We start from the raw sequence: 12471 nt of genomic DNA, 5'->3' as shown, positions 1-12471 counted from the left end.
TGGCTCCGCTCATCATGACGGTTTGTTGTTGTAGTTAAGTGAAATACGATCTGGTGATAACACAGAGTGTTTTATTCTGAAAATTAACCAGATGTTTTCATTTTGTTTTGGTGCCTGACTTCCTGTCCCGCTCCATCTGCTCTGTTGAGATTGATGCGTCGAGCTTCGGCATCAGGCAAAATTAGAAGTCTTGTGTATCTGATCCGGAGGGTTCCGACCTGCCGGATACGGGAGACAGGTCGAATGCGGATCTCCCCCTGCTCCTCCTGGAGGATTCCACAGTCTCCCTAGACGGTTTGGGACATATAATCCTTCAGCTAGCTCTGGGTTCACTTCAGGTTATTCCTCCCCCAGTTTGATGTTTCGGGAAAATCTCTTTTTTTTACGGCGCTCCGGAGGCTTCCCCATCAGACGCCCTAACCACCTCATGTGGCTCCTTTAAACGTTAAGGAATACTGACTCTAAAGCGAGCTCAGACACCCTTCGGAGGAAACTCATCACACTTGTATCCCTGATCTCATTCTTCTGGTCACAACCCAAACCTCAGGACCAGAGGTGAGGGTTGGAACATCGATAGACTGTGAAATCTCGAGCTTCACCTTCAGGCTCTGTTCCCTTTTACGTTTTGTCTCATAAGATTAGACGGATAGACAGATGCAGTGATGAGATCAAAGGCTGGACCAGAAAGAAGAAAATAACTGGAAGTAGAGGAGTGTTGAAAGTTTTAGCTTGTTGAAACATGTGACGTCTGAAACTCTGACAGCTTCTTCAGCTTTAAGGAGATTAATCTGTTTACCACATTAAAATCACTCTGAGTGTGTGTGTGAGAGAGTGTGTGTGCGTGTGTGTGTGTGTGTGTGTGTGTTTATGTGTATATGTGTGTGTGTGTCCGTGTCTGTGTGTGTGTCAGGGAGCTTTACACACATCTTTTATTAATGCAGAGAGTTGAGTCCACCCCGTCCTCTCTCATCCTCCTCCACCACGACTCCTTCTTTCATCTTGCACCTTCGATCACTCTTCATCCCTCTCTTCCTCCTCTGTTCTCGTCCTCCTTTCATCTCTGTCCATCCAGGCCCCTCTGAAGTATTTGTAGGTGATGAAGAAAAGCAAAGCACACACACACACACACGCAACCGCACACGCACCTGCACACACACGCACACACGCACACACGCCACACAGAATCTGTCCACTTGAGGATGTAAATAACCTCCTTTCATCTCGATCCTGGGCTCTTGATGGACGGACTCACGAGTATGTTTTTAAAAACACCAAAGTTAGAGCTGTGTGTGTGTGTGTGTGTGTGTGTGTGTGTGTGTGTGTGTGTGTGTGTGTGTGTGTGTGTGTGTGTGTGTGTGTGTGTGTGTGTGTGTGTGTGTGTGTGTGTGTGTGTGTGTGTGTGTGTGTGTGATGGATGCTTAGAATGTTTCCTCTGCTTTCTTCTCCTCACTCACAGTCGCGTCCAAGCCGTCCAAGCCTTGCATTGCATCAGACTTGAAAATATCCTCCCTAGAAAATAATACAATATGTGCTGCTGCCAGATCATTAAGTCATAATGTCTCTTAGTGAGCTTGAGTGTAAATCTTGGCTCATGATTTCAGAGTGACACTTCTTTTGATTCTAAAATCACTCATTCTCAAAGCAGTATAGTATTAAGAAAAGCACAATATAAATCCTATAAATTCTTCTTCTTATTATTATTATTATAAAATTCTTCTTCTTCTTCTTCTTCTTCTTCTTATTATTATTATTATAAAATTCTGCGTTTGATTCTAGAATTCTGATTTGATTCTAGAATTTTGCCTTTGATTCTAGAATTCTTCCTGAAATTCGAGAAAGCTCCTTGGATCTTAGAATCCTGCCTTTGATTTTAGAATTCTGTCTTTGATCTCAGAATTCTGCCTTTGAACTCAAAATTTTCCCTTTGATTCTAGAATTCTGGCTTCAATTGAAGAATTCTGCCTTTGATTCTAGAATTCTGCCCTTCGATTCTTGAATTCTGCCTTTGATTCTAGAATTCTGCCCTTCGATTCTTGAATTCTGCCTTTGATTCTAGAATTCTGCCTTTGATTCTAGAATTCCGCCTTTGATCTCAGAATTCTGCAATTTAACTCAAAATTCTTCCTTTGATTCTAGAATTCTGCCTTTGATTCTAGAATTCTACCATTGATTCTAGAATCAGGGTTCCCACGTGTCCTGGAAAACCTGGAAAACCTGGAAAACAGTTGATCAGTTTTCCAGTTCTGGAAAACACCTGTAAAATGGGAGAAAAAGTCAAATGTCCTGGAAAATCACATATAGTCCTGGAAAATTATTCCAACATGGCTGCGTGTGACCTGACCCTATTAACAAAACACATCCCCATTCATTGAAAGTTGAGTGCACGCTGTGCTGGAAAAGACAGCGACACTGCACAACTTTTTTCACATCTTTTCTCCTTTATTTCATAATCATGCATTCACAGAAAACGGGGGTAGATTGTTTATGTTTTATGGTACATTAACCTTGTAGAGTGCTCTATTGATTCAAAGAGTCTTATATTTAAGTTATAGTGTGACCAGTGGAGTCGGGCAGAGAGCTTGGGGGTCTGTGCCTCACAACTTTCTCTGCCGGCTGAGAACTCAATTACCGTACTCTAGCTCAGTTGTTCTCCAAGTGGGGTCCTGGGACCCCTGGGGGTCCACGAACCATAGCCTGGGGTCCGTGAAATAATTTTAATAAATTTCTAATAAATTATAAAATTGTGCTGTGTCATTATAAAACAGCAAATACACCATTGTTATAATACCATTCGGTGGCTCAAGGGATATGTGAGTCTTGCTACTGTTAATTTTCTGAAAGCTTTTAAGATCAATTACTTGAAAAGTATAAATGTTGTCATGTTGAGTCCACAAGGAATGAAATGACCCTCTGTTTTAAAGTATACAAGTGGTATTTACTTGATTCAAATTGAAGTGTTATCTGTTTATCACTATGGTACAGGTCTGAAGTATTTACATTGATACGTTTTACAATACAAATAGTTCCAAGAGAAACGAAGAGTGCAAATGGTAGTAAGCATGTGCTTTAGTGATGGGAAGTTCGGCTCCTTTCAGAGAGCAAGCTCTTTTAACTCGGCTCCCAAAGAAGAGCCGGCTCTTTTGACTCCCGAACGGCTCTTAATTTAGGCTCTTGTGTAGCTGTATATTTAACCTTAACTTTGCAAAAACGAATGGTTTGTGTTGAAAACCCTTTTACGTACAGTGATTTTATGAGAAGCCTTATAATTGACCAATTTGGTGCATTTATTCTGTTACCAAACCATTCTTACCCTGATCCTAGGGTTAGGGTAGGGTTGTGATTAGGGTTAAAGTTAGGGTTAGGATTAGGATTAGGGTTGGGATTAGGGTTAGGATTAGGATTAGGGTTAGGATTAGGGTTAGGATAAGGGTTAGGGTTGTGATTAGGGTTAAGGTTATGATTAGGGTTAGGGTTAGGTTTAGGATTAGGGTTAGGGTTAGGGTTAGGATTAGGGTTAGGGACCGGGTTAGAACCAGAACCAAACTTAAGCAAACAGAACCAGAACCAAACTCAAGAACCAAAACCGAACTGTACCAGAACCGAAACAGAACCAGAACAAAACTCAAGCAAACCCAACCAGAACCGAACCAGACCCGAACCAGAACTGTCCAAAACTGAACCAGAACCGAACCAGAACCGAACCAGAACCGAACCAGAACCGAACCGAATCGTACCAGAACCGAACCAGAACCGAACTCAAGCAAACAGAACCAGAACCAAATTTTAGCAAACAGAACCAGAACCAAACTCAAGCAAACAGAACCAGAACCAGAACCAAACTGGAGAAAACAAAACCAGAACCAAACTCATGCAAACAGAACCAAACTCAAGCAAACATTATTAATGTCCCCAGGTTGGCATTGAGAGAAAGCAGATGCCTCAGTTTGGATGGGCTGATCTGATTTCTCCTCTCAGTGAGTATTTGCCTGGTCTTCAAGAAGACTCTCTCTGAAGGAACAGATGAAGCCAGGATACACAGCCTCCCCTCCATCACCTGTATCCTATATCCTCACATGTGATTGGCCGCATGGCCGCCATGCTGACCAATCAAAACAAAGTTCTGCTGTGAGCAGAGCTGGGGCTGAGCACTGCCATAGACTACATGTCTTTCAATGTAGACTTCCACTGAGAGGAACATATTAGACTATTTAGGAACTAAATTAGGAACTAAATTTAGACTGTCATACCAGCTTGATCATCAATAAAAATGTCCTGGAAAATGATCTTTGGTAAAGAGTGGGAACCCTGAGAATTCTGCCTTTGATTCTAGAATGCTACCGTTGATTCTAGAATTCTGCCTGTGATATAATGACTTGAGAGTAAAACTTCATTTGCGGATTAATTTCAGTTTTATTTTAAAGCAACACGTGCAGCCTGTGATGTGTTCATGCCTCCGTCCTGAATTAAACAGAGAGCTGTCTTGTTCTCTCCCGTGGAGCCTGAATGCAACATGGAGTAAAACAACAAAAACAAGATTTTCCATTACAGTGCCTGGCATTGAAGTCTGGCAAACGAGAGCTTTGGAGCGTCTAGCCAGGCTTAATTTTATCCTGTTGTAATCTAATATGTCTCTCCTGTTCTTTTGTCTCCCACTCGCTCCCTGCAAGCTTCTGCCAGGTTGTGTGTGTTTGTGTGTGTGTGTGTGTGTGTGTGTGTGTGCGCGTAGGAGCTGCTCAGGTTCCTTTTACTCTTTTTTTATGAGTTATCACATGAAAGTCTTTCCTCCTCCTCCTCCTCCTCCTCCTCCTCCTCCCCCCAGTGCCCTCCATCCTCCCTTCCCCCGCGGCCTGCTCTTTATCAGTGTTGGCTGGACATGTTTACTGCTCCTCTGCCATACTCCTCCACACACACCCACACACACACACACACACACACTCACACACTCATAGAAAAACCTTTGCACAAACACAGAGCCACTGGCTGGAACCCTGGCTGATATAGTAGATCAACTTTATATAGAAACGCTGCTGAATTTAAGAAGACAGAAACACATACCCTCCATTACTCCCCAGACAGGAAGCCAGCAGTTTGGTCCACTTTTTTCAAAAAGTCTGAAATATATCCTGAAAACGTCCAGGCTGCTCAAACAGCTTTTAGAGAGAGCAGCTTTTGGCTGGTTGTAAATTCTCTGATTATTCTCGTAATGCTTGAAGAGTGAATCCTTTAAGAACGCATGGTGTTCTTCAGGGAGGTAAACATGGTGGGAACAAACACTGTATTTAAATATGGATGACATAACAGCCAAAACACATAAATCTCCCCCTTCTGACTGGCTGCAGTATAGCTTTTAAACCACACCTCCTCCATGTTGACAGATGGGACATGAGTCACACTATAAAATCTAAACACAGGTCAAATAAATGTTTGTCAAACATGGTTTCTGTCATTATAGTTAGTTCTTATCATGCTGATTTATGTCTCAGTGTTCATGTTTCGACTAGTTTACTTTGAATTAGTTATTGATGATATAAAAAGAGGGATAAAGCAGGAAAGAGGGGAGGGGCTAATTAAATGTCTTATTTAGATCCAGCTTTTTTTTGGAAGGTTGCCTTTTCTCTCAGAATTCTTAGATCAAAGGCAGAATTCTAGAACTCTCGCCCTTTGATGACACAGCAGAATTCTGAGAGAAAAGGGCGAGACTTATGGAAAAATTAGTGGCTCAAACCCTCCTCACAACACACAAGAGTCATTGAACACACCATAACCTTGAGTCTCTTCTGCATAGAGACTGTCCCAGGCAGGGTTTTAGCGTCACTTTTCAACAGGAATAGGTGGGAATGCGTCATCCCTCTTGCATACAGTCAAGAAAAAATATTCGTAGTACTAAAACAGACTGAATTTTGACTCTAAATCCACTGCTGCATGTTGTCTGAAAGCAAACAGCTGCATCAGACACTTTAAATATGCAGCCTTTCCTCAGACATCTTCTCAAATACAGCGTTATGCTTCAAATATGACAATTCAGAGTTTTATTAATTATTTGATGCCATAAAAAGAGTATAATACTAACAGCATGCTACATCCTGCTGCAGTTAGCATTTAACATTTTTGTGTCCGTGAACTCTCAGCTTTTAAATTGTTGTCTTCTTCGGTTGTAACGTACCCTCCTCTTTTCACCAATCCTCTTTTTCTTTCTTTAATACTTCAAACATGACCACCTGAGAGATTTCTCCACCTTTACCTCAAATATGATATGAAATAATCATGTGTGTCATCCCTCAGATGGCACAACGGCCTCTTTGTTCAGGCCAGTTGTTGTTGTAGCTTTAACACATGGAAAATGTCACACACCTGTGATTCAAACAGAAGAGATAACAAGCAGGTGTGAGGCGTCTCTCCAGGAGATATTCAAGGCTCCTTTTAACCATCTGTTTTTACCTCTCATGATGTGTTCACAGGCTTCTCTCTGAGGCTGATACTACAGAAAACAAGCTTGATGACTATCATTGATATTCCTGTGCTGTGTGAATTGTCATGCATGCAAACTTCTGAACCAGCTCTCATTTTAAAAGCTGCACAGCTCACTCCTGGCTGAGCTAATGGCTACCTGCCCGCACTGTGATCACCGCTTCTCTCTGTGGAGGTTCAGGCTGAGGTGCATTTCTCTGTAGCATAGCAACATGCCCCTCTTATTAAGGACATCCAGTGCTGTTTCCTCACCATGAGTAATCTCTGATATATCTGTGTGTGTGTGTGTGTGTGTGTGTGTGTGTGTGTGTGTGTGTGTGTGTGTGTGTGTGTGTGTGTGTGTGTGTGTGTGTGTGTGTGTGTGTGTGTGTGTGTGTGTGTGTGTGTGTTTGTAATGCAGGTGTCTGGGATCGTGGGCAGGGCTGACGTCTTGGCCTGTCTGCTGTTCTTGCTGACGTTCCTCTCCTACATCAGGTAAGATGACTCTGCACTACACACACGCAAACTCAAACAAACACACACACGCACAATCAAACAAACACACACAAATCACGCAGCTCTGAAGCCTCACATGATAAAACTACATTTGTGATTTTATCTGGGATAACTTTTTAATATGACACGTTTGTTTTCCGTTTTTCTGTGAATAATTAAATCTTTGAGTTTGAAATATGACATTCAGGCCTTTGACCTGGATCCTAGTTAACACAGCAACACAACAAAGCATTTAAACTCTGTGATATAAGAAGGTCTGCCTGCACACATGTTGGAATTTTTGCTTGTTTTCATTTCATTCATTGGAGCATTTTATTCAATTTTTCCTATTTTATTCTATTTTTGTTTCTATTTTTTTTTTATTTTTCTTTTGTTTTATTGTATGGTTTTATATTTTAAATGTATTCATTCAATTGTTCATTTTATTTTTATTTATTTTATTTGTATTTATTTTATTTTACTTAAATCTATGTATTCTTTTTTTTATTCTTTTGCTGTATGGTTTTATTTTTTTAATGTATTTATTCCCTTTATTTTTGTTTATTTTGTTTTATTTTATTTTATTGTTTTCTACTCTTTTTTCTATTCTATTCTATTCTGCTGTTTTATTTCTACTATTTGATTTTGTTGTTTTATTTTATTTATTTGATCCGATATTTTCAATCTGTTCAGCTGAGGGAAAATTATTCTTTAAACATTTAAAACTAATAAAAGTACTCAAAAACTGTTTCTTAAATACAAATTAAAAAATAAGAGCTTTAATTGTTTCTAATTTTTAATAAATAAACACAAAAAACTCCTAGAAAGAAAACAGGGAAATTATTCTGAAGATTTAAGAGTGATTTGAACGTTGTACATATTTTAGTTTCCTTGTTTTGAATAGTTTTTAGTGATTTTATTTGATATCAGAGATGAGGACAAGATCCTGCGGTACATAAAAAAAACTGAATAATTATATTTTTGCTTGGTTATGGAAGAACATGCAGAGATTATTGATAGTTTTTTCATAGATGCCGTATAAAGTATTGAGTTCACGTGTAGGAAGGACCAGAGTCTTCAGCTGTTGTAGTTTCAGTTTTTAAAAGCTTTAACCTGCAGCGTGTATAAAAGCCTTGCTCAGCCTGACTAATACTGACAACAGAACCTCTCTCAGAGCCCGGCTCCAGCTTTCTCCATAAATCACAGTTTCTCTCTCTCTCTGTCTCAGGAGTGTGGGGGCGAGCGTCTCCGAGGACTCCTTCCCCCCCACCGTGTCTCCGTGTTGCCTCCTCGTCAGCTTGTTGCTGGGTACCTGTGCCATGCTGGTGAAGGAGACGGGCGTCACCGTGTTCGGCGTGTGCGTACTGTACGACGCCCTGGTGCTGTGCCGCCGACCACTCATCCAGTAAGATCACGCTCTGTTTCTGTTCTCCTGATGTGCACGCCACTGCTCCTCTGAGCATGCACACAGCTCTGGTTATTAATGCTCTCTCTTTAGGTTCACTCAGCTGAACCTGATCACACCTGAGAGCATCCCGCTGCACACACAAACACACACACACACACACACACACACACATACACACTTTGTCTGCACAGAAATCGTCTCATTTCTGAAACTGCAAAATCACACAGAAAGGGAAAAGAACGTCAGGACCCAGGCTCAGGGGTTGAGTGGTCAGGGGTGAAGTAACGCCCAATCACTCCTTAGTGCCGTTTCTATCAGCTGAAGCATCAAACAGTCACACAGGCAGAAACCTCCAGCAGGACATGTTAGACACACATCTGCTGAGACCATGTTGGAGAGAGGGATAGAGGGAGATGAAGAGAGAGAGAGATGATAGTGGTGAGACAGATAGTAGTAGTTGTAGCAGCTGGAGTCTGACATGTCCACAGCAGCAAAGATCCAGAGGAACCTACGAGACAAGGGAGCTCAGGGACTCCAGAAAGGTCTATGGTTAGTAACTTTAATGGGACAGGAAGAGTTAAAGTAAGAGACAGGCCGAGAGAGGAGAGAGAGGGAGAGACAGGATCCCAGTGTGTCAGTCTAAGCCTATAGCAGCATAACTAAGAGCTGGTCCAAGCCTGAACCAGCTCTATCTATAAGCTTTATCAAAAAGGAAAGTTTAAAGTCTACTCTTCAAAGTAGAAGGGCCTGATAACTCTAGGCTCTACCTTCCTTACTACTTTAAGAGACCTTAGGTGCGACGATCGGGCCTGCATGTTGGGAGCATAGTGTTCACACGTTCTGCATCAATCTGTGCTCACTCCCTGCAGGTGTTTACTCGTCCTTTGATCCCTCTTTAAGAGGTTTGTTCTGCAGAGAGAACGAGGTGCGATCATGCAGACGAGGCGGAGGAGAGCAGAGTGCAGAGACGTCTGTTTCGCTAACAGGCTGACTCTGGATGCTGTAAATTGTCTGTCCTTCCTGTGTGACTTTACTCTGAAGCCATTATCCATGGCCCACTTTTTACCAGCCCGCTGTGCTGCTGCTGCTGCTCCTCGTCCACGCTCGGCTCTTAAGAAAGGAAGCCTGCCGAGATAATAGAGGACAGATGCCTGGAGAGCAGTGAGCTTCAGATAAAACACACAAACCCATCTCTCTCTCTCTCCTTCTCTCTCTCTCTCCTATCCCCTCATCCTTCCAGCTGCTCATTTTAATGGACCATACCAGTGTTTTCTGTGCTTCAGCCCATTAACTGCACATCACATATATATATTCTACATTACTGCCGGCCATTTACCCAAACACACCGTCAGTCTGCAGATGGATTTCTTACCTCGCGGGCAGGCTTCAGTGCAGCAGGAGAATCCACTTGCAGGGCCTCAGAGAGCGTCCCTAAAGAGGAATCATCCACCACAGAGAACATCTGGTCACTTCTCTTCCTTTAGAAAAAGTTACAAGTTCTGTGTTTCATTCAGAAACATGCCACAGACTGTCCTCAGGCGTGGAACTTAAACACAGAGTAAAACAAAAAGACACACTCTGAAGATTTAAAGGTTCCAGCTCCGTCTGATTTGGAGGCCGAGGTTCAAATAAATGAAGGAAGAAGTGAAAAGCACTGACAAATTTCCTTCCTGTGTGCATAAATCGTGCATTGTTTTGCAACCACGGAAGAGATCAACAGGTTGATTTAAAAGTCTGCACATTTGTCTGTTTTCCCACAGCATTGTTTTTCAGACCGCTCTCGTCGCAGCAGATGAACATTGTTGGTTTTAAGTGTCATTATTATTTTATATGCAGAACTTTGTGGAGTGATGAGACAGTATTGTAACCCCCTTGATGGAGTCTGCAGCTCTCATGCAGGGCGGCGGTCTGGAAATCTGTCAGATTAAAGATGTTTCGGGAGGATACGTTGGTCGTGACGCCGCTCCATAAATGCAAAACTGTCAACTTAACATAGGCCGTCATGTTGTAAATGTCCTCCTTCCTGAGACTCATGCCCCCATCATCTGACAGGGAAGACTTCATGTTGTGAGGACTTTTTTTAGGGGCGGAGCTCCTGAAAAGAGAAAGTATGAGTGAAAGAGTCGGAGTCAGACTGCAGATGTGAGCATGGGAGCAGCTGATGCTTTATGAGCTCTTCTTCTTCTGCTATTAGATTCAAAGCGAGACTTCAGGAGACAAACCAAAGAACAAAAAAAATTCTCCAGTCCTCAGAACTTCAATATGTTTGAATGATTCGTTCATTGAACCTAAAAGCCAGCGTCAGTGATGGATGAGCCGTCTGCAGAAAGTAATTGCAGGATTTTTTCATTACCTCCTGACATTTTTGAAACTGCCTGCGAGGAAAGAAGCGCTCATTCATCAATTGAAATAAGAGTTAGACTTTGGAAGATGTTCCTCAGTGATGTATGACCACATGTTAAATAAGCCTCAAACATGCAACATGCAACATGCTGCTCTTTCCACAGCCTCAGACTCGCTGTGATATTTGTGTCCGGCCTGATGGAGACGTCGCTCCGGTCCACTGAGCCTCGGTGGAGGGAGGAGCGTCACAGCCAAAACTAGAAGCTGTGTCCAAGCTTGTGTCTGTGCATAAATGTGTATGTGCTGTTCTGGGACAGCGTGGCCGTGCACAGGTCCAGATGTTTGGGAAGGCTCCCTGCTGTGTAAGCCGGTCTGAAATGTTCTGGAATTAGCTCGCTGCTGCTGAAACACAGCATGCGAGGGGAGGGGTGTGTGTGTGTGTGGTTGTGTGTGTGTTTGTGTGTGTAGTGAGAGTAATCTGTATCAGAGGTTATTCTAGGCAAGCTTCCCCTGGGCATCTGTCACTTAGAAGTGTGGCAAACATCCAGAGCACTGCAGGGCTGTCAGAGTATGTGTGTGTGTGTGTGTGTGTGTGTGTGTGTGTGTGTGTGTGTGTGTGTGTGTGTGTGTGTGTGTGTGTGTGTGTGTGTGTGTGTGTGTGTGTGTGTGCGTGCATGTGCGTGCATGTGTGTGTGTGCCCGTGCATGTGTGTGTGTGTGTTTGTGCATGTGTGTGTGTGTGTGTGTGTGTGTGTGTGTGTGTGTGTGTGTATGTGTGCATGTGTGTGTGAGTGATAGCATCTCTTCATTAGTGTGTGCTTGTTTGCTTTATTGACGAGCGTTTCTTGTCCTTAAACAGGAACCTGGTGTTTCATTGTGTCAAACATCAGCTGGATGTCTGAGCAGAGTTTGTGTTTTCAGATTTTGCAGGTTTTTGGAGCCCGTTAGTTCTATTGAGGCGCTAAAGGAGGCACAGCCAGATTGTCCTGCTGGAGCTCTTCCACATTTTCAGGCCAAGACTTTCCAAGGTCGCCTCGTTTATTGGGTCATTGGCAGTTCTGGTGTCGTACTTGATCAGGCTAATGCTTTTTGTTCGACTCTGTGTCTGTTGTTTCACAACCAAATGGTCTTCTGCAAATCCCATTTTCTTCTTGCCTCCGAAACAATCCTGAACACTGCTGCAGGACTGAAACGCTTGTATCCCCTTACTTACGGCAAAATTCCACCAGATCCGTGTACAGTCCGTCTCCGATCCATCACAGCACCAGATCTGATAGGTTTCTATTCTAGTCAATGTGTTAACTTCCACTGGATCTGCTCTGTTGCATTCCGGCTGCGTCTCTGATCCGGCAGGTCGGGATGCAACGGATCAGATACACAAGACTTCTATTTTTGCCGGATGCCGGAGCACAACGCATCAATCTCAACAGAGCAGATGGAGTGGGACAGGAAGTCAGGCACCAAAACTAAATGAAAACATCTGGTTAATTTTCAGAATAAAACACTCTGTGTTATCACCAGATCGTATTTCACTTAACTACAACAACAAACCGTCATGATGAGCGGAGCCAGGCCTGGAGTCAACAGGTCAGAGGTTTCCAGAGGACCAGAAAGACAACATGGATGAGGAGAGGACGAAGAGAATCCTTGATTTAGGAATTACCGCAGGGAAACCTCAGTCACATGACTCCATCTGTCAGGCGGTCCTGCTCTGTGCTGCGTTCTGACACGGATGGGAAGTCCCGTGTTACGTGCACGAAGGCCAGTCAACCGGAGAGA

The 12471-nt window shown here is 42.9% G+C and overlaps 1 protein-coding gene across 1 annotated transcript in view; it reads left to right on the top strand.

Moving 5' to 3' along the window:
* The window catches only part of tmtc1 (transmembrane O-mannosyltransferase targeting cadherins 1), a 113785-nt gene that overhangs the window by 20469 nt on the left and 80845 nt on the right, over positions 1-12471 (top strand). Inside the window, exons 3-4 of the mRNA XM_034673877.1 lie at positions 6869-6942; positions 8171-8347. Coding sequence (XP_034529768.1) covers positions 6869-6942; positions 8171-8347 — 251 coding nt within the window. The remainder of the gene's footprint in view (positions 1-6868; positions 6943-8170; positions 8348-12471) is intronic.

Source organism: Notolabrus celidotus, chromosome 21, assembly GCF_009762535.1.
Source record: "Notolabrus celidotus isolate fNotCel1 chromosome 21, fNotCel1.pri, whole genome shotgun sequence".
Classification (NCBI taxonomy): domain Eukaryota; kingdom Metazoa; phylum Chordata; class Actinopteri; order Labriformes; family Labridae; genus Notolabrus; species Notolabrus celidotus.
Note: the sequence above shows the minus strand (reverse complement) of the source record. Positions and strands in the feature narration are given on the sequence as shown.